The sequence below is a fragment of the Macrobrachium nipponense genome, chromosome 1, assembly GCF_015104395.2.
Source record: "Macrobrachium nipponense isolate FS-2020 chromosome 1, ASM1510439v2, whole genome shotgun sequence".
Lineage (NCBI taxonomy): Eukaryota > Metazoa > Arthropoda > Malacostraca > Decapoda > Palaemonidae > Macrobrachium > Macrobrachium nipponense.
In genome coordinates, this window is record NC_087200.1 from 32,839,895 (window position 1) to 32,862,755 (window position 22,861).

The 22,861-nt window shown below is 38.8% G+C and overlaps 1 protein-coding gene across 11 annotated transcripts in view; it reads right to left on the reverse strand.

Annotated features, from left to right (window-relative positions):
* Positions 1-22,861, reverse strand: part of LOC135219219 (dystrobrevin beta-like) — a 487,262-nt gene that overhangs the window by 40,214 nt on the left and 424,187 nt on the right. For 10 of the 11 annotated variants that reach the window (XR_010315395.1, XM_064255798.1, XM_064255797.1 and 7 more), the window contains one exon: positions 21,751-21,798. The exons of the other annotated variant lie outside the window; for it this stretch is intronic. Coding sequence is in view for 9 of the 10 variants with exons in the window: in XM_064255798.1 (XP_064111868.1) it covers positions 21,751-21,798 (48 nt within the window). In the remaining variant the exon portion in view is untranslated. The remainder of the gene's footprint in view (positions 1-21,750; positions 21,799-22,861) is intronic. 11 annotated transcript variants of the gene reach the window in all.

A 22,861-nucleotide genomic window follows, 5' to 3' on the forward strand; every position in this document is an offset into this window, starting at 1 on the left:
TGTTTTCCACGAAGTATCTACATAATGGAGAACTTAGTGAACCATTATTTCTCCATGTTGGGTACATCTCAACATAAAACACTAGGCTACAATTTATCACAGATAAGTCTGAGAATAAATGTATTTAACCATAAAGGCAAAACAGGGAGATAAGAAAAAGACTGCAAGCTTGCCCATTTCTGCTACACTTTAAACTTTAGTTTTTATTGTAAGCATTATAACTTTGTGGGCTTTAAAGTTTTGCCAGTCAATTTCAAATATTAATGAACAATGCCCCCAACGCTGAGCTGTTAATATTACCTCATAAGAATTTAAAATTTAAATAACATGACTTAATATTTAATTACAGTATATTATTTTGAGAAGAAACATTAAAGGTTGCCCAAAGGTATGACTGCTATGCGTATCTATAATAGAAGATATTAGATTGCATATATGTATACTTTACAGTAGTACACCATACTTAGTATAAAAACTGAGAGTATCTTCACTCATTTTGTATTGCAGCTGATTGGTTTACTATTAGTAAAAGACCATTGGGTATAATTATTTTGTAGTTAATATATTAGCAAAATGTTTGAGCTGGTTTAGTACATATTGCTTCAAAACCTTCAATTATCATAACTATTTACTTTTGTGTTGATAACCGAGTCAGCAAAGTATGGTGTTATTTGATTTTCCAGAAATCCATTACAGAGCACTGTAGTGCAAATGAAACAATCACCTGAAAGCCTGTGATATTTCTGTACTCTAGGAATAACAAGTTAGAGATGAGTAGCAGAATACTTTTTATCATTTGATCTAAAATCATTATGATTACAGATCAGAGCCCTACCCTTGTATTTCCTGAAAATTTTACAGCTATTCAATCCTCACAGTAGAAAGTCAACAGCAAGTATGGTAGACAAATGTCTTCCATTTTACATTCATGATACTGGTAGGAATATTCTTCAGTAAATAATGTAGCCTTCAGTAATGCCGAATTTTATATGTGCACATTAAGAGTACTACTGAGTGAAATAGAATATGTAACAGTGTGGATCCATATAGTCCCTCAAACTGGCCTTTTCAAAAGGGGCCTCCTCATTCCCTTTCAAATAATAGATACCTTACCAAAACAGTACTGAACAGCTTTCTAGTAGCATTAGAGGAATTTTAAGATATTCCGACAAAGAAAGCTTGGAGTCACAAGCAGTATGTATTATGGTCAAAACTCATAATTGCAGTGATTAATATATTACACACCTTGGTGTCTTAATATCCCAAGAATATGTCAGAAGAGGAGAACCAGGTTTCAGTTGCCAAAACAATAAGTAGCACTAGCATGCCATCAGAGATGAATGCTTAAGCAATCCCCATTTGTCAGTATTAACATATATACTGCGAACCTTCATTCACAAAACTAATTTTCCCTGAATTCTGAGCAGTGTTCCTAGCATTTTAAAACTTTCACTTTGTTTGAAATCAATTCTCTTGAGTACACATAACAGCAAATGTCTGGCAAAAAAATATAATCTTTAGAGGATGGACCCTATCCTTATCAAAGATTTTGTCACTGTTTGCTCAAGTCATGTTGAAGTATTCCAATTTTACTCTTGTTCAGGTTTAATAATTAAAGTATAGTAAACCAGTTTCATACTTTCAAAGGATGTGACAAATTAACTTTCATAAAAATACTGTTGATAAGAATCATAAAAATGTACAGAATATTTGTTATGATGATTAATACATTCTTCAAAATTATACATCAAACAACATTTTAAATAGAGGATAGAATAAGTTAAAAGCTGAGCTCAACCACTTACTATGCCCGTAAGCTTCTAAAAGTATTCTGTAAAATTAGAGTCCATCTTTCATCATACTTGATAAAATATCTATCTCGTATTACAGTGAACCTCCCATATTCGCAGGGGATGCGTTCCAGACACCCCGCAAATACAGTAGACCCCGCAAATAGCTAAAATCTGCGAATATTTAAACCCTTCTAAAAATACTGAGAACTGCCTATTTTGAAAGTTAAAAACAAAAAACTCTAAAAATGCTTATACTGGAGTACAAAAAAAGTGCATTTAGTCACAAAAATTATATGAAAATATTACAGTAATTTGTGAATATTTCTCAGTGAAAAATATGGTAAATAAGTGAATTTTCTGCAATTAATGGGTATACGGTCCATAGAAAAATCCGTGAATCATGAGTGTGAATAGCAAGGGTCGACTGGTAGCTAAAATCCGCAAATACAGAAGACCCCTCTAAAAATGCTTAGAACTGCTAATTTCAAAGAAATGCCTATTTCAATAGTTCAAACACCAGAAAAATCCTCTAAAAATGCTTATAGTTCCTGAATACTTTAATAGTTTTATCACAAAATGTGCATTCAGTTATGAAATTGGTAAGAAAATACGTTTAGTGAATATTCCTGAGTGTAAAATACCACAAATAGATGAATTTCCTGCAAATAATAGGTAGATATGTTCTGCGAATAGAGAGTTAAGTCCACAAATCTAGAGAACATGAATGAGGAGGAGGGGGGTGTTTCCATTGTACACACTTAAAATTGACAAATCAAAAAGATTTTAATATGATAAACAACTTATGAACTGCATAAAAAAACTATCTAGAGATGCAAGCAGAGATGAAAAAGCTACCTGTTTTTGACATTTTTCTTTACAGGATTTTTGACAAGTACTTACCTTTTATGTTGTTTATTAGAATTAAAATTGAAATTCTCTCACATAGATGAATGGCAATGTTTAAGCATTGATAAAAGTGATAATTTCTATTGTAAAAAAACTACTGTACAAAATTATAAATCATTCATAACCAATAAACCATGGAATTCATAAAGGAACTAGGCAATGAAACACCTGCATTTGTACTTTAGTTGTATGTATATAGTATATACATACACTGCTTTGCATCAAATTTGGGAATGTACATAGATGCAAAATTAAAACACAATGAAAACTGTAAAATAAAAACATTAAGGAAATACAAGCATTTGACATCAAATGTACATATCTCATAACCAGCATCCAAATAATCTGCCCTTAAGCAACCAAACATTTCAAGGCTACCACAAACAATAGTGGTAATCTTTTTCACAAGTTTTTATGACTCTGCTATATATCCTAGTTAATAAGCAACGAGCAAAGGAAGCAGAAATAACATGAATATTAATTACAAGTAAAATATTAGGATTGTAATCAATTTTAGGAGGCACCACTATAAAATTTAGTCAGTCATAAATTCTGCCATATAAGTTCAAACAATCCCATTTAGAATTTCTTCACTGACAAGAACAATTTTAAAATTAAAAGTCCCAATAACTAAAGGATTATGAAAGGTTACAATTCTTTGAAGAGAATACAGTATATCAAAGTATGACAAACACTTGCATTATATTGAACAATTTACTGAACCCCATAAATGCTATCTTTTAAACGTCTATTCTTAACTCAGAAACATTTCTTTCCTTAATGATTTTGTAAGACCAGTGGGCACTTTGCAACTCAAAATTTTCATACTTGCTAAATAATTTCTTTTGCCATGTATAAGTCCTTGAGTATATTTTTTCACTACAAATACCTATTTCTGTATAACATGAATTTATGTGCCATCCTTATTCCATCACCAGTCTAATTGGCTTTTGTCAAAATTCTCATGAATTATAACTACAGGTAACTAAAGATTAAAGAAAAAATTGCTTTGTAACACAAAATATGTTTTCTTTCATTATACAAATCTATAATTCATATAGTACACCTAAGTTGCAGGACTACAGGTCTCTCACCTCATACAGAAAAATAATTCTTACTATGCATGAGCCCTCTGGACCCTCAAGTTTATACAGATCTATAACCTTACTTTCCATGGAAACTGAAAAGGACTAGAGGGCACTCATTATGGTTTATGGGTTTATATAAAAGAACTCCCTTGATATGATGTATATCCTTTCCTATAAAGTAGCCTAAGCCTGCAGTCCACAGCTTTCAAGACCCTCCAGAATGCAAATTGGAGATTTCCATCCAATCAGGTAGGCCATCCAGCCTCTACTACTCTGTTCCCATAGAGAAAGATTGCTGTGTGTGTTTGCTTTAAATAGCATGCCTGTGTTTTGATGCTCTCAGACTTACCATAATATTCTCAATATTTTCATACTTGCTCTCTATTATAAATAAAATTCTTGTGATTTTAAAAGCATATCTTGGTGTTGTTTGTGAATTTTGTAATTCTACTAGGATCAATGAGTGGCAAAGGTTTTATAAGCCTACCCTTTTTTGCCTCTTATGAACAACCATTTGTTCATTACTTGTGTTCTGTGAGTTAGGAGAGATTAGTTAGCTAGTTTCCTTTATATTGTTTTTGTCAGGTACATGGTACAAAAATCTTTTAATTTGCAACCATTTTCCAATTTATAAAAGTATTAAGGTTTTTCCTCAAGGGTAAGGAGTTTTACTTTTGTCAGTAATAAATTTAATTTTCAATAGTACTTCAGAAAATGTCATGCTCTGGGCATTCAAGTACTAGATTAGGTTTAGCTTTGTCCAGTAATGAATTTGAAGTATTAGGCATAACATGCCTGGCTAAATTTACATTAAAACTACTCTAAAACAGGGCAAACTTTAAGGTTGGCCAATTTTAAGAAAACAGGTTTTGACATAGGAAAAACCTATTTTTGGTAGTCACTGTTGAGTCCTCAACAGTGACTACCATGGTCTATCCAGAGCTCCATAGTGACCAGACTAATGTCAAAGAATTCTCTTAACTGGTCTCATGGCCATAATGATAAACATTATAACACATGATAGAGTATAAATGGACTCAGGAAAGAGGGCACTTTCTATTATTCTCAGCAAATGCTATACCCAGTTTACCTATGTCAAAACTGCAAGAAGAAGAAGTGGTTATGCGCATACGCACCATCATATTGTTTGCATACGACCAAAATCCGACCAATCCGCCATTACTTTCTGTTGGTCAATGCAGGATGATCCCTCACCCAAATCCCATGTCTTTATGTCAGGGAAGTGGGAAGTATTTGAGGACTCAACAGGGACTACCAAAAATAGGGTTTTCTGACATCAAAACCTGTTTTTTGATAGTGTAGTCACTGTCTCATCCTCAAGAAGCTTTACAAAGAAATTGACAGGTGATGAAAAACTGTTGAATTTTAATCCCCACAACCCAAAAACATTTTTGGTCCAGGGTCAAGCCACTAGTTTCAAGGCCCCATTCTTTATTCCAAATACCTTTAGGTTTGGTAGCAAAGAACAAGAAACTAGTGCAAACTCACATTTCTTAAGGTGAAGTTCTGTGGTGACTTACCTACGCATGCTGGGTATGGTTACAGTAATGTCAAACCTTCCCAGCGATAGTTAGCATACCCGCCTGTTAGGAAGACCCGTGGTTTGCCGCTGTAGCATCTATGGGTCAAGACTATCCATGCCACCTACTGATACACAGTGTAGTCAAATTTGTTTGAGCTCGTGGCAAGTGTTGCTAAGTGTAGGAAATAAGCGGACTTTTTGGATGTCTGCTGTGACCTCTAGGTAAACCCTAAGTGCTTGAATTGTCCATAATGTTTTGTCTGCTAATTCTAGCTTATTTAAAATATGAGATTTCCTTCTTGAAGGAATCCAATTCTTGGCCAGGAATGACAGGCCAGAGGACAATAATAATTAATTGTCAGCTGTTTGCATAATGTATTGTCCCTGTCTAAGAGAGCTTAGTTTGCAAATACGAGCTCCTGATGCTAATTCAATCAAGAAGATTGCATATTGTAGCTTGTGAGTTGTGGTTGTATCGGGTCCACTGACATTTTTCTCATAGGGGTCCTAAATTGCTGTGTATCTATAAATAAGGAGGCTTTTCCCCTTCAGAAAGGACTGTAGCATTGCCCGTTCCTTGGAGACTTCCGAAACTGGTATGACCAAGGCAAATGGTTTTAAAATTCTGCCATTATCTCTTGTCTTTTAATCACTACAAATTTCTGAAAATCTGTCTGTAAAAGATTAATAATTTTTAAAATGAAGGGACAGAAGGCTGGGAGACTCCTTGGTGAGCAACTTTGTTTCTAGTAAAGGGTGTCTTCTATAGTTTTTAATGTTGTAGACAGAGATAAGAAGACAGTTTCTATTTGTGGACTTTCACATGTACAGCATCGATCATAGTTTTTCTCTCATTAATTAGATATTTACTATAGGGAGAGAAAATGTGCACTGATCCATCTAACCAAGGATTAGTATCATCAGGGATGAGTACTGGAGCCCCTGTCATGTTTTGAAGTTTTGTATTCAGAACTGACCAATTAGTGTTTTCCAGTCAGAATTCCAACACTAGACCATGTTTGAGCAGCATTTGCATCCCCTCTCACTTTTGGGTTGCAGGATGCAGTACTTTTACATTTTGGAGTATACGGGACTAACTTGATTTCCTTTTCAGAATTATGCAACATGTCCCTCATACATTGTTGTTCTGTAGCAATGACATTTTCAGATGTTATTTATAATTTCTTTGTGGAACTGATCAAATGCTGCAAGCTGTGTATCCCGTTTGGGGAAGCTTGCATTTTAGTCGGGGTCAGATGGATCCTAGTATCCCTTTTTGGGAGGAAAGATACTCTTCAGCATAGATAGCTGGAAAAGGGGATAGCATTAATTCTACAAGGTTTCACCCATGGCTACCTGAAATTTGTGTCCCTAATACATCTGGGTTCAGCAGGGTCATTTCAGTGGCAATGGCCACTTCATATTCCATAGTAAGAATGTTTCCATGTACAAGACTTTCCACATCCTTTGCGGGGTTAACCTGGGAGGTAGTGGGGACGGATGTTACTGGGGTTTTGTCCAAACATATAACACCTGGAAGGTACTGAGGATTAATGTTACTGGGTTTTGACTCAAACATAAATCTTGATCTGAGAAAAAAGGGTGACATGTGCTGCCGAAGTTTTTCCAGGAAGATATAATTATCCCTTTCCTTACTTTTACTGAACCCTAGGAATCACGGGACAGCTCAAAATTAGCAGTCCCATCCTTAAAACCTCCTGCCAGTAGTACACTACGTACAAGTTTGGTACACATCTGTCAACCAAGTACTCTTCTCTCTGAATCAATGTATATTGTAGGCTACTGCCTGGTAGGCTATTGCCAACATCATTATCTGAAAGGATTATCTATATTTATTAATGATTGTGGAACATTTCTTGAGATAAAACTTCTAAATAGAATGATGAATTCTTTAAAACAATTTTTGCTTCTACAAATAGTTAATGATTATGAAATGTAAGAAGTGCCGACATGTACTGGCGAAAAAGCCAGTTTACGACGGCTTTTCACGCACAATAAAATTATTGTTCCACAGTCCAAATTAAAAACTGCTTAGCTGGAACTTTAAATTATGCACTTAGCATTCAACTTCAATGTTACCATTAACTTCAGTATTGAAAAAAATAAGGTAAGCAAAGAACGAAACTTTTGGAGCTAACAATCCTAAATCGTTAGCGCTGGTGAAAAACGACGGTTTACAGCTTTTCATGCACAATAAAATCATTGTTCCACATTATAAACTAAAAGATTTTTAACTGAAATTTAAAACTGTAGGGTGAGGTGGGGGAATACCGACCTATTATAGTTGAATAAATTGCCTATATAATCCATTTTGTACCTGAGAGAGTTCACACTGTGCCCAAAACAAACTGCACAACATGGCCCACCTATGGTATACTCATATATCCTTAATTCAGAGAATAAGTGTCATATTTTGCACTTTAAAAATTTTTGGGAAATGGTCTGCACTCCAAAAACACAGGGAAACACTGACCAGGTGGTGGGGGAACCTTCCAAAAGGCAAATTTCCTGTTTTTACCATAATGACACTGATAATCAATCTTCAAAGAAGGCAGTAGGCTAGATCAGAAAGACTTAATGACATTTTAGACATATGAATAGCTAGAGTTGAACCCACCTAGTAAAAATTTCCTGTTTTTAGCATAATGACACTGATATTGCATCAACATTCACTAAATATCACTGTCAACTTTACACAAAAAGCACTGTTCCACCTTTTATGTATTTTGAAAATATTCAACATTTCAAAATATTAAAAACTTCAAAAATATTTCAAAATATTCATAATTCATACATCTGTGTTGGGGTCTATGTTTCCTAGCATGTTTACGGTTGGTAGTCCCCCGCTCCATGTTTTTTTTTCACGACAATACCGTGGCAGCCACTTCAAAAGGACACACTTCACTTCACTTGATAACATGTCAATATGGCTAAATATCATAATGAAACTTAACTAGAGACAAACAGACCATATTCACGGACGTGAGACACTATGGGAAGTGTGAAAAATTACAAGACATTCAAAAAATCAATATTCTTACCTGCTAAACACAGACGTCATGATGGCGTAAACCTGTTGCTTTCATGTTGTTCACCGAGATGGTTGCTGTGTTGGTGGTGAGTTTCAGCACAAAATTGAAATAGTTTTGATAGTAAGGCATTCAGTCAGTGTTCCCGTTCGGTCGGTATTCACCCACCTCACCCTACACTTAGCTTTCAACTTATGTCTCGGTGAACTCGGTAATGAAATTAATAAGCTAAGAACGAAATTCTCACAGCTAACCCAATGATCTTAAATTGTAAGAAGCACCGATGTGTGCTGGTGAAATAAGCCAATTACGGCTTTTCACGCACAATAAAGCATTTCTCCACAGTCTAAACTAAAAAAGTTTTAACTGGAACTTAAAATTAAGCACTTAATTGAATAAATAAGGGAAGAACAGACTTCTCTGAGCTCTGGTTTCTTGACCGGCCAGAAAGGGAATGGTGGCTTGGTCGGGTTTTGGTTGCATGTAAACAATATGTTGGTGCATATGCGCAGAACTGCTTCTTGTTGCAGTTTTGACTTAGGTAAACTGGGTATTGGCTTTCACTGAAGATAATAAAAATACCTCTCTTGTCCTAAGTCCATTTATACTCTATCATGTGTTATAATGTTTATCATTACGACACAATACCCAGCCACAAGACCAGTTAAGAGAATTCTTTGACATTAGTCTGGTCACCATGGAGCTCTGGATAGACCATGGAAAGGATAATCCTCGAGGATAAGACAGCGATCACACTATGAAAAAGTACATCATTAGAAAGAGGGAGTTATGCAAATGCACATGATAATAAGTAAAAAAATTCTAAAAAATTTTCTGAGCCTTCCATGTTAAGTTGAAGGTAAATATTTCCAGTCAAATTCAGGGGATTTTAGTGAGTTATACATGATCTTTCTGTATTTTGCAAAATTACAATTACAGTTCACATAATATTGAAACTGATAAGAATTAAAATAAACAACAATACCCAAGTACATTTATGGACAAATATTTATGAGAATAATGGGATGGGGAGATGTACAGTGGACCCCCACTTATTTGCGGTTCAGCAATCGCAGATTCAGATATTCGCGGATTTTCCTGTGGGACACATTTTTCAAGAAATTGCGGAAAAATTTGGTAATTCGCTGATATTTTTTTGTCAAAAAATATTCACTGATTACTATTCTCATATTATTTTTGTGACTAAATAAATTCTTTTTTTTTTCATGAAAAATGTATTTAGTCACAAAAATAACATGAAAGTAGGCAGTACTTAGTGTTTTTAGCAGGGTCTTTGGTGTCCCAGCTATTGAAATACATACTACACAGGTATAAGTATTTTTTGAGGGGTTCCAATATATCGCTGATATTTGGTATTCATGGGTGGTGGTTGTGGTACCTAAACCCCACAAGTACAAGGGGTCAACTGTACCTTTTATGTAGTGAGGTATACATGTACTTTCTAATATATTTTTTTCCCTATTTTATTATTACAGCTGACATACTATTGTAAAAGGTAACAAAACCAGCGACAAGCCCTAAGTATATTTATGGGCAAATATACATATATGAAATGTACTGGGATGGGGAGGTGTAGTACATTACCCTAATGAAGTCTCAAGTCAGACTATCTTCTTCATATCCTGAACTGAAATTGGCAGGGTTTCCATTCCGATGGCTTGACAATGAGCGAAAATCACTGATAACCGAAAATTGGCAATTTTCTGTGCTTATTGGTGCTGATAACCAGTTAATGGCGCTGCTGTTAGGTATGTATCAGCGCCAATACTCTATTATAATTGGTGCCGATAACTGGAATTATTTAATGTTTTGCAAATAACTCGGTGGCAAGCTCCACAGTAAAATCTGCAAATAGGTGAAGTTACAAATCCTGAACAGCAAATAGGCCATAAATGACTAAAGCAGTCCACCGGTTATCAGCAGCCTCTGTTATCGGCGATCTGTTTTTATGGGGCTTGTCTAGCGCCAGTTTCTGGTTATTGGTGCTGACAATAGAGTACTGGCACTGATACATACCTAACAGAGGCGCCGTTAACTAGTTATTGGCACGAAAATCTAGTTATCAGCATTGATAACCAAAAATTGGCGATTTTGGGTGCTTATCAGTGCTGATAACCAGATTTTGGAGCTGATAACCGGTTAGAGGCAGCTTCACCTGTTCGCGGATTTTTCTGTGGAGCTTGTCACTGAATTACTTGCAAAACATTCAGTAATTCATGGATTTTTTCATAAAAAATATTCTCTAATTACTGTATTTTCATGTAATTTTCATGACTAAATACATTTTTTATGGTAATTTTTCTAATTTTCAAATATTAATATTAAAGTAAACACAACAAATTATCAATAAACTGTATTTAATTTTCAATGCACTTATTATTAAGCTACTGTATACAATACTAAAATTCCCAGTCTTTGCCCATGTACTGTACAAAGAAAATGGGACTGCTTCAAAACTGGAGAGAAAATGGATGTACTACGTAGTACTTGAAAATAGAGGTCACTTGAATATTTTTCACACTCAGTTGTAAGCAATATACAGTCAAACCTCGGTTTTCATACGCCTCTCTTTTCGTATATTTCGGTTTTTAAAGACTTTTTTTTCTGCAAAATTTGATTCCGGTTATTGTATGTTTCCTTGGCTTTCGTACACTTGGAAACACTCCATCTGGGGCCCAGCATGTGACCAGGCCCCGTATCGAGAACCCAAACAAGGCATCCCCTCTTTTTTTATGACCCATTCTGCTTTTGTGTTCGTTGTTTTTGTGCTTTTTTTTCATTTAAGTGCAACTGCTAAATAAGCCATCATGGGACCAAAGAAAGTTCCAAATGCTAGACCTTCCGTAAAAAAGGCGAGAAACACTATAAAATTTAAGAAGGAACTCCTAGCGAAGCGTTGGAGGAAGTTGCATGCTGATCTCGGTGAGAAAATGCCTACAACAAGCTCTGCTGTTGGTGAATTTAAGGCCAGCAGAGGCTGCTTGGAAAAATTCAGAAAATGGATGGAAGTACATAATGTGCCTACTTCAGGGATAAAGGACATATTTGCAAAGTTAAATGATGTAAAAAATTTTGTGGAGAATCATCATTCCAGCAAAGAAGTTGTAATCCGTGTCTCCAACATCTTTAATGACTGTCTAACTTAGGCAAATTTTAAAGAAACACCAGAAACAAATGTCTCTGGACAGTTTTGTTGTGCAATAGGGGTTCAGAACTCTCAATCTGGTCCTTGTGCCAGTAAAAAACGAAGTGGGGAAGTAACCTCAGATAGTGCCAATAAAAAACGAAGGGAAGTAACCCCAGATAGGTCCTTGATACCTGAAGTCCTTCTGGAAGGATACGTATTCCCCTTCCAAACAAGAACCTCTCCTCCTCCCTCTCCACTCGTCTCCATCTTACAAAGGCTAACAAGTGTTTTTCATAAAGGTAAGAGTGATGTTAAATGTTCATTTATTCATTTCATTAATCATTTATATTTCTCATTGTTTTCTGTATGTAAAACTGTATTTATTCCCTATAAAACGGCTTCCTCGCCCAGAAATAGATTTTTCCTATGTCAAAATCCCTTTTTTGTTAAATTTTGTGGGTCCAGAATATATTAATTGTATTTACATTATTCTTTATGGGAATTGTTTCAGTTTTTGTACATTTTGGATTTTGTGGGAGGTTCTGGAATGGATTATGTACAAAAACCGAGGTTCCACTGTAATCTATAACTATCAAAACTATCGAACTTAGGTACTAAATAATACTTTCAAAAATTAGGTTGGGTTATAAAATATAGACTTGCCTACTTTCAATTTATGCGATGCTTTGATAAAAAGGTGTTCCTGAAAAACCATGTTTCATCAGCTCTGAATCCCCGAGTATAGTTGATTGTAAATATTAACACCTGGTAAGTGAATGGTTACCAAGCTTTAGCAAGTTCCATACAAATGTTTTCATGTTAGTGGTCAGAGAAATAAGGAGAATATAAGAATTCACAGCATTAGCTTGTGTTCTCACATAACATGGATAAGCATAAAGAAAATATGTTTTTGTTGACCTTTAACATACAACACCAGACATAAACCAATAAGATTCATTCTTACTTTATTTTCATTTTATATATTCTAATATTATTAATCCAAAAGAATTTTCATAATTTAGTTTTCAGTTTATACATGAGACATTACTTTAGATGTACAAATTCAAATTTGATTTTGCAACTAAAAGTATTTAGGACACTGGACATGCTTCTTAGAGCTTACAGTTATTTACTGTATCTACTAGTTATCCTTGCTGGTATTGTATATCTGGTTTAACTAGATAGAAGGCACACTTATCATTATACCGTAGTTGTAAAGGCAGAGAGAGTTGCCAGAACACCAAAATGCAATTTTATACCAAATTGTGCATATGCACTAAGAAAAAGGTCATTATAGTATACTCAAAAGCCATACATCAAAAATTATTTTTTCAAAGGAAAAGACAAGCAATTTTTGCCATGGTAGGAATAACCTAAGATTATCTTAAAGATAAATTAATTTCTGGGCTCAGTTCGTGTCGCTGCGCGAAATATCCCTTTAATCCATTATTTCTAAGGTAAATGCACTAACACATACCAGAGAATAAATAAAATAAAGAAAAGGTCAGTATAACTGACTCGCTCACCCTCCAAGAGGGCGTCGGTATGAACACTAGGGCGAGTGAGACCACTACCACGAACCTCTTGCCAATAGAAATCTCCTACGACAAAACCCCCACAAGAGGGGAGCCGACCCACAGAATGGGCAGCAACTACTACTACTCCATCCCACGCTACCGACTGCTGCGCCTCTGGTGGCCATCCCTTCAGTTAGCGCACTTTGTACAACACGTACTTTTTTGCTCTCTGTGTTTTTTGTGCCCCTTATGAAGATTTATCTAGATATGGAGCGTTCAGCCATCGCATCAGCTAAGTTAAGTAATCTGTTAAGGTTTCTATTTAGTTTTTTCCAGCCTTGAGTCAGTATTTGCCGTTTTTTAGGTATAAATACTGGCTCTTGGTCGGAAGCATGGCGGCATTGTTCTGCCTCGTGGCGGGTTCGTTCTTTGTCCTCCATACCTAGAACCTTCCCTTGTTACTTTACGCTCTATTGCTAGTTATCTATATTATGTTAGGGGTCCAGCATACTTGGTTTATGTCATGCATGCATGTCTTCTTTACCTTGCGTAGGCATTTTTCCATCCAGACCATAGCCACAGCTCTTAGTATCGGCCCCGGCTAGCTTTGAGTGGTAGACTTTCTCTCGGGTTAGTCGTACACTCCTGGATTTTTTCTCCTACTATTTTACTTTCTTACTTTCATTTTAATTTAATTTTAGTGATTTTATGTATTTTAGGTTAGCCTACGGCGTCTGGCATTTTACGTAGCCTAGGTCCTGTATTTCATGGTCCCCACCAGTTTATTGCTTCCTCTCATCAGTTTTGTTGCTTCTACGATAGCATCTCACTGATTAGTTTGGTTGCTTTAACCTAGGCTATGCTTTTTTATGTGTTTTCTTGTGTTACCGCTCCGTGGTCACCATGTGATCGCGAAGCAGCCAGGCGCCCGTCCAGTCACCCTACCCTCCTCCCGCTCTCCCATAGAGCCGGGGGGAGGGAGGTTCGTCCTCGCTCGCTCCACCCATGCCTGTCTCCCTCTCTCCTTACGCGGAGGGAGTAGGGGAGGCTGGACAGACCCAGGACTGGACTTGACCGTTCTCTTGCTTCACGGTGCGGTGTGGTGGCTGGGTAGGGGGATTGGCCTTCCCCCTCCTTTGTTACTCCATTGCCCCGTTGTTTGCTCGAGTCTGTTTCGCCCTCTCGCTCCTTCCCGGATTGTTGGTGCTTTTTTATCTTACCGGAGCTCCGTCAATCACGTGGAGAGATGCTAGTTCTCCCCTTGCGGGCGGACCTCAGGCGTACAGTTGGTCTTTTCTAACCACCCCGTCTCGCTGATATCGCGAGACGAACACAACCGCGAACCGGAATTATTCCGGTACTTAGTGCTAATTATGCTTAAGTGTATTTTATGTTAATTTTAAGCTATCATAAGTTTAATTTAAGCTAGCTTAAGCCGGGTCCCTCCCTTACCTACGTTGTCATACCAGATCATTCCGGGGTTATAGCCTATTCAGGCGATAAGGGAGGGGTTATGCCCAAAATTTTTTCGCTCTCCGGCATGCATCGGAGTTCTATTAGCCTGTAAGTGATGTCTTTTAGGGTACTCATGTATCTTTTCACTTACAGACCACCAACTGTGAGCATCCAGGATGCAACGCCATGCTCCAGGACCCCTGTGGACATGAAGTCTGCAGGTCCCACGCTCCATGCGCGACTCCGCACGGGAATCTGCAGGTCTGGTTCCACGAAACCTGCACCATATGTTACGATCTCGTGAGTCAGTTTTTAGACGGGGTAAGTATTTCCAACTCCGTTCAGTAATTCCAATAAATGTTTAGATCTTAAGTTTAATTTTAATCTTTTATTTTAAGCTTAAGCTCTTTTTATATTGGATGGTACATCCCCTATGTCTTTAGACTAAGCCTAATATTAGTTAAGTTTTAATCTTAAGTTTCAACTTAAAACTAATGAACGCCCTCTCTTCCAGGCTCCCGCCGTTAGAGATACAGCTCTAGCAACCCTGAGGGCTTGGGTCGGCGGATTCGGGAAGAACGCCGCCAAGGGACAGCCCTACATCCTAGAGAAGAGGTTGGCTGTCCTAATCTTCCCCGGCGGCAAGTCGACGGGTTACGTCGACCCAGCAGAGGCAGCCCCGACTATGGCGGCGATTCATCAGCAGATCGCCACTTCGATAAAGGAACCAGGCCAAGATATCTCGTCGGATGTCGCGACACTTGACTTAAATATAGAACCCATGGTAGGTGTTGACGACCTGTTGGTCGAGGTAGGTATGTTGGACGCCCAAGGGCTTCCCTTGGGCGCCACTGGGTCTTCTTCTCCTGCTAATTCTCCAGCTTCCTTCCAAGGCTTTACAGGAGCTGAGCTCCTTTATACTTCACCCGACGCTTCGGTAAGACCTAAGGTCAAGAGCCAGAAGGTTTTAAAAACCCTCAAAAAGACGTCGTTGTCGTCCAAAAAGACTTCGTCGGCGTCAACGTCTCATAAGTCTCCGGCTGCAAACCCCGGAGCAGAGAGGTCTAGAGCTTCTGCTTCAAGCTCCAAGTCCTCAAAGAGCAGGTCTTCCAAGGAGAGGCCCCGTACTCCGGCTGAGCCAGCAGTCTCTCCTCTCCCCTTGGTACCTGTTCCAAGTTACCCATCCACCTCCGCAGCAGCTCCAGCTTTGGATCCCAATGCTGGACTGTTGCAACACATGGGAGACTTGGTCGGCTCTCTGAGGAGCAGCATGGAGCAGATGTTCTCCCGGTTGTCCGACAGGATTACGTCTCAGGACAATATCATCGCCGGACTTAATCAGGCCCCTCTAGCTACTCCCCCAGCTTTCGGCACCGGACTAGTTCAGCTTCCACCTCATGACTCTCTGCCTCCGTTCTCTATGAACAACCCCTGGAAGGTGGCGTCATATGCCCCTTTCCAGGATGGTCTTATTTCCATTCCGGAGTGTGGTACTCGAAGGATTGAGGACTTCGAGTTCTACCCGGAGGGTCTCCAACCGCCGTTCATTGGCTACGCCAGACTTACTGACGCAGCCATGACTAGAAATGACAAAGTCCCTAAGGAGACAGTCCTCTACTCACGTGACCAGGCTCAAAGAGAATGGCTCAGGTGTTTAGAGGATATGGATTGTTCGAATACGAGGATTCAAGCCTTCAGAGTCCCTTCACCATTTTTACGATGGAGGAGGGAACTCCTCTTCCCTTTCTCAACAAGATAGCAACGGTCACTATTCCAGCTGCCCAGAAGGGGGAGTCGTTGCCTCAGTTAAGGGAAGCAGACCCCACATCTCCTTTGCTCCCTTCACTCGGAGAATTGTGGGAAGATTTGCCCAACACCTTTTTGGCTGGCAAACTCAAACCAGACTGTGCTATGGATCAGTTTGGAGAGAAGCTGCCTAGGCTTCCGGACAGCCTCATTCAAGCTGAATTTGAGGCCAAGACTAGGCTCGCCAGGTCCATTAATACCATGGCAATGACTGAAGTAGCGACGATTTCTTACGGTTCTGAGCCGCTCTTCAAGCTCCTCACCAAGTCACTGACGCAAACAGTCCAGTCTGACATGTTTGAGTTCGCTACAGCCAGAACTAACTGCCGGAAACATGTCCTCCAGGAAGCAACTATTCGTCATGAGCCGAATAAGTTGCTTTCATCCAACATCTGGGGGGCAGACCTCTTTCCTGATTCGATGGTAAAGGAGGTCCAGGCGGAAAGAGACGCCAAGACCAAGCAGCAAGAGGTAAGTCTCAGAAGAAACTGAAACGTTATCAGCCTTACCAGAAAAAGCAGCAACGCTTCACCCAGGCTGTTTCGGCTGTTCCTTTAGTACAATCAGCCCAACCCTCTACTTCTAAGGCTCAATCACAGCCCATCTACGTGATTTCCCCCCAGCCTCAGCCTTCCACCTCCTACGCTGTCTCCCACGCCTTCAACCAAGTGTTCGGAGGCCAGGCCTTTCAGCAATACGACCGCTTTGGCAGGGGAGGCAGAGGTAGGGGATCCTTTCGTCAGAGAGGATCAGGAAGGTCTCTCAACAGGGGAAAACACTTCCGTGGAGGCCGCGGAGGTCACTCAATCCAGCAGCAGTGAGAGCTCGAAGGTAGGAGGGAGGCTGTTTCTCTTCCGGCACCGGTGGGGATTCAGCAAGTGGGCACAGAGTATTGTGTCGAAAGGCCTGGGTTGGAGTTGGGTTGCGGATCCTCCTCCATCCAGACCATTCCTTCAACTTCCATCAAAAAAAATGACGGAGTATGCGGAGGACCTCCTTCAGAAAGGAGCAATAGCGAGAGTCAACAGATTAAAGTTTCAAGGTCGCTTATTCAGCGTTCCAAAGAAAGGCTCACAAAAAAGAAGGGTAATCTTAGACTTGTCCCGCTTAAACTTGGCCATTCGCTGCGACAAGTTCAAAATGCTGACCATCTCGCAGGTGCGGACCTTACTTCCCCGTGGGGCCGTCACCACCTCTATCGATCTTACAGATGCATACTATCATATCCCTATTGCAAGACACTTTCGCCCTTATCTGGGCTTCAAGATAGGAGATCAAGCGTTCTCCTTCAAGGTAGTTCCCTTCGGTCTGAACGTGGCACCCAGGGTGTTCACGAAGTTGGCGGAAGTAGTCGTCCAACAACTGAGGTCTCAGGGGATAATGGTAGTAGCGTATCTCGACGATTGGTTGATTTGGGCTCCAACAGTCAAGGAATGTCACAAAGCCACATTGAAAGTAATCCAGTTCCTAGAGTATCTGGGATTCAAGATAAACAGAACAAAATCAAGACTCACCCCGGAGTCCAACTTTCAGTGGCTGGGCATTCAATGGAATCTATCCTCCCATACTCTGTCGATTCCATCAGCCAAGAGGAAAGAAATAGCGAAGTCAGTACAGCAATTTCTAAAGCATAAATATGCTTCAAGGAGAAGCCAGGAAAGAATCCTGGGCTCTCTCCAATTTGCCTCAGTGACAAACATCTTGATGAAAGCCAAACTGAAAGATCTAACCAGAATCTGGCGCTCACGAGCAAATGTCAGATCCAGGGACAGGTTGTCATCAGTCCCACAGATTCTACGGAATCGTCTGCGCCCTTGGGCAAAAGTGAAGAACCTGTCAATATCAGTACCCCTTCAGTTTCCTCCTCCGGGGATTACCGTCCACACAGACGCTTCGTTAAGCGGCTGGGGAGGTTATTCTCAATTCAAGAAGGTTCAAGGAACCTGGTCATCCCAGTTCCGCCAGCTTCACATAAACGTATTAGAAGCGATGGCAGTATTTTTGACTCTGAAGGGGTTACGTCCGCCAAAGAACTCCCACATAAAGCTAGTTCTGGACAGCGCAGTGGTAGTCCATTGCGTAAACAGGGGAGGCTCCAAGTCTCGACATCTGAATCATGTCATGGTAGCCATCTTCTCCCTAGCGGACAAGTTCAGTTGGCACCTCTCCTCCACCCACATAGCTGGAGTGAGAAACGTCATAGCAGATGCTCTATCCCGCTCAGTTCCTCTGGAGTCGGAATGGTCACTGGACAACAGTTCGTTCCAATGGATTCTCCGGAGGGTCCCAGGTCTGCAAGTGGATCTATTCGCATCTCAAGCGAACCACAAACTTCCATGTTATGTGGCCCCCAACCTGGACCCTCTGGCCTATGCCACGGACGCCCTGTCCATAGATTGGAACAACTGGGAGAAGATTTATGTCTTTCCTCCAGTGAATCTTCTCCTGAAGGTACTGAACAAACTCAGGACGTTCAAGGGTCAAGTAGCTCTAGTAGCCCCAGACTGGCCGAAGAGCAATTGGTACCCTCTGATTCTGGAACTGGGTCTTCGTCCTCTTCGGATTCCCAATCCCAGGCTCTCCCAGTCAGTACAAACGAAGACTATGTTCGCTTCCTCAGGAATTCTCAAAACCCTAACTTTATGGACTTCATGAAGTTTGCGGCTAAAAAGATGCAGATATCGATCCACGAAATATTCTTTTCTTGGAATCTGATAAAAGAGATTCAACTTTGAGACAGTATGATGCTGCAGTCAAAAAGTTGGCAATCTTCCTGAGAGAATCAGATATTAGAATCATGACAATCAATTCAGCTATATCCTTTTTCAGATCTTTATTTGAAAAAGGCTTAGCAGCTAGCACTATTACGACAAACAAGTCAGCCTTGAAGACGATTTTTCAACTCGGTTTCAATATAGACTTAACAGATTCTTACTTCTCGTCTATTCCCAAGGCTTGTGCTAGACTTAGACCTTCAGTAAGGCCTACGTCAGTGTCGTGGTTCTTGAATGATGTTCTAAAGCTGGCTTCAGAAACAAACAATACGACATGTTCATTTATAATGCTCTTAAGAAAAACTCTATTTTTATTAAGCTTGGCTTCAGGAGCTAGAATTTCAGAACTGTCGGCGTTATCCAGAGATCCGAATCATATAGAATTTCTTCCCTCAGGAGAAGTTCTTCTCTCTCCGGAACGTAGCTTTTTAGCAAAGAACGAGGATCCTTTATTGAGGTGGGTACCGTGGAAGGTTCTACCCCTTCCACAAGATCCTTCTCTTTGTCCAGTAACGACCTTACGAGCCTTTCTGTCCAGGACATCCTCATCCTCTTCGGGTCCTCTCTTTAGGAGAGAGAAAGGTGGTACTTTATCTATTAAAGGTATCAGGCAACAGATCCTGTACTTTATTAAGCAAGCCAACCCTGATTCCTTCCCTAAAGCTCATGATGTCAGGGCAGTTGCCACCTCAATCAACTATTTCCAACACATGAATTTCGATGATTTGAAAAAGTATACTGGATGGAAATCGCCGACAGTATTTAAGCGTCATTACTTAAAGTCCTTAGCAGCTCTAAAATTTTCAGCAGTTGCAGCGGGTAACATAGTTTCCCCCGACTCTGCTTAAATCTTAAGTTGAAGATCCAGATCTCCTTTCTACCTACCTCATTCACAGTTTGTCTATACCTACCATGTTCATCTGCGTCTACCTTGAGTCTTAGCTGCTCTTGTGATGGTACAGTGGGTGTCCCTTATTTTTTTGCTAGGGTCACCCACAATTGTTTGTATATACTGATCTCTATGATGTGGTCCCCATATTTTTATGCTAAGGTGACACATCTACATTTACAATGGTTACGGGTTTTGTATATTAAGACATATAAATTTATTTACTACATTATAGTCTAAGTTTGTTCAAAATCAATTTACTATAATAATTGCTTTATTTACTTTTGTATATAATAACTATACATAATGTTAAGTTCAACATATATTCCATGTAAGCCCTGTACATATATGTTAACTTTAAGCTAATTTTAAGGAATAATTTTCTAACTTGTATAATTGTGTATATGTATATTTTTTTAGCAATTATAATTCTTTATTTTATTTTAAGTTTTATTGAGACCTTATTTATTTATTTTCTTTTACAATCTTGTGCTAATTCTCTGGTACGATTTCGCGCAGCGACACGAACTGAGCCCAGAAAAGGGATTTTGACGTAAGGAAAAATCTATTTCTGGGCGATTGGTTCGTGTCGCCCAGCGAAATCCCACCCTACCCTTCCCTGCGCTCAAGATTGTCTGCTAACTTCGGGATGGCCACCAGAGGCGCAGCAGTCGGTAGCATGGGATGGAGTAGTAGTAGTTGCTGCCCACTCTGTGGGTCGGCTCCCCTCTTGTGGGGGTTTTGTCGTAGGAGATTTCTATTGGCAAGAGGTTCGTGGTAGTGGTCTCACTCGCCCTAGTGTTCATACCGACGCCCTCTTGGAGGGTGAGCGAGTCAGTTATACTGACCTTTTCTTTATTTTATTTATTCTCTGGTATGTGTTAGTGCATTTACCTTAGAAATAATGGATTAAAGGGATATTTCGCTGGGCGACACGAACCAATCGCCCAGAAATAGATTTTTCCTTACGTCAAAATCCCTTTTTAACAGAAAAAATTGAATAATACCCCTAAAATGCTTAAACTTGCCTTCAAAGCTAGAAGCAGTAAAAAAATATTAGTACCTTGTCCTAAATGTTGCCATTATAGATCCTGGTAATGGAGTTAGAATAACACATTCATTCATGGCCATGCAAAAACAAGGTCACTGACAGTTCTTAAGGCCTTGATGCCTATTCTTATACACTTCAACTGCCAATTCACATGTTCGATAACTCAAGAAGACCTTTAGATCCTAAGGTCAGAAAGCAAACATACTAGTTCTGATATATCGTGCTCTGAGTTGTAAGAACACAAAATATTAAGCAGAAACATATTAATTTAAATCTAGTCAAAATATTTTACTTTCACTTACGTATACAAAATTTATATCAGACTTTGTATATATCAAGAAATTTTATAGCTTTAGCTTTTACAAAAAAAACTTTGTAGAATGTTTGCTAAGATACCTGATTTCCACTTTTGCTTCTTGAACTTGAAACAAGTGTAATAAAGATTTATACTGCTGAAAATTTAATAAACTACTAAAGCACTGCCTTTCAAGATGACTCCATTAATTTCTAAAGGCCAGATAAAATGCACCACTGATTGCAATACTTTATCTTTTCCTCTAGTTATGGATGTCAGATAAAACTTCAACCAAGCAATCCAGAAAAGAATATTGAAGCAAATTCATGGACAAAACAACAGATGCAACAGGTGTGAAAATGTATTTCATTATAAAATTTTGCCACTGCTAAGAATCATGTACACAACACTTTGAAGCAAAGAAATGCTCCTTACCTCGTTCGGGAAGAGGTCTTGCTAGCATGGAGTCATCATCTGAACTTTCTGTAATTTCATACAGTCCTTTTAATAAATATAAGGGTAACATATCATCCTATGAAAACTTTCTGCTACAGTATGAAAATATTAATCTATGCAAAATGGAACACAGGCCTCTTTCTAAAAGAGCCCGAAAATCTGCATAATATTAAAATCTATTTCTGCTAATACTATAAAGGTACCCATCCACTTTACCTACGACAGCATTTTAAAAAATATATATATAATCTAGTACCTTTATACTCACCTTGTTTAATAATTTAATATAAGCAATCAGTGATATTGTAAAATATAAAAAAATCCTGTATGAAACATGCTTACACTAGTCCCATTACTACAATAAAATTGGGATTTGACTAAACTAGTTTTGCACAGAATTGCACTAAGCCTACTGGCTATATAAATTTTCTCATCAGTATCCTTTAATTTAAGCAAGTTCCATAAATAGACTGGCATCTGCTACTTTACTACATGTTTGCTATAGTAAAATTGTGTCTACTGGGTACTATACTTCCTAAACATAAAACCAACATGGAAATTTCTACTATTTTTAACTATGGGATATTTTCTAGACAAAATTACTAATAAATGCAAAGAAATGAGCCAGGATCTAACAGAGAGGATAAAAACATCCTAAAATGTTCCTTAAACCTCTCATTTTGATATCTGAGGGTATGAGCAGTTTGGTATGCATTGAGAAGATCAGATGTAAAGTAGGAAATCACTTTTAACAGGCAGTCACCACAAACATTCAGATGCATAGGTAATAGAAATGTTAGTACGTATGTTAGTCTATATATATATATATATATATATATATATATAAAGGTTTTTTGCCACAAAGGAAAAAATAAAAAAGCGAGATAGCCGAGTACTTTCGGTCCTGTTCGGACCCTTTACTGAAGGCAAACTGATTTTACAGAAAACAACATAGTCAAAAGAAGGCTTAATATCCAAACTGAGGGTAGCCACACCTTGAAGGATACATGCAGTAAACAAGTTATTCTTCCAGGAAACAGTACATTTTGAAAAACACGGGAGCATATAGAATATACACCTGAAATTCCTG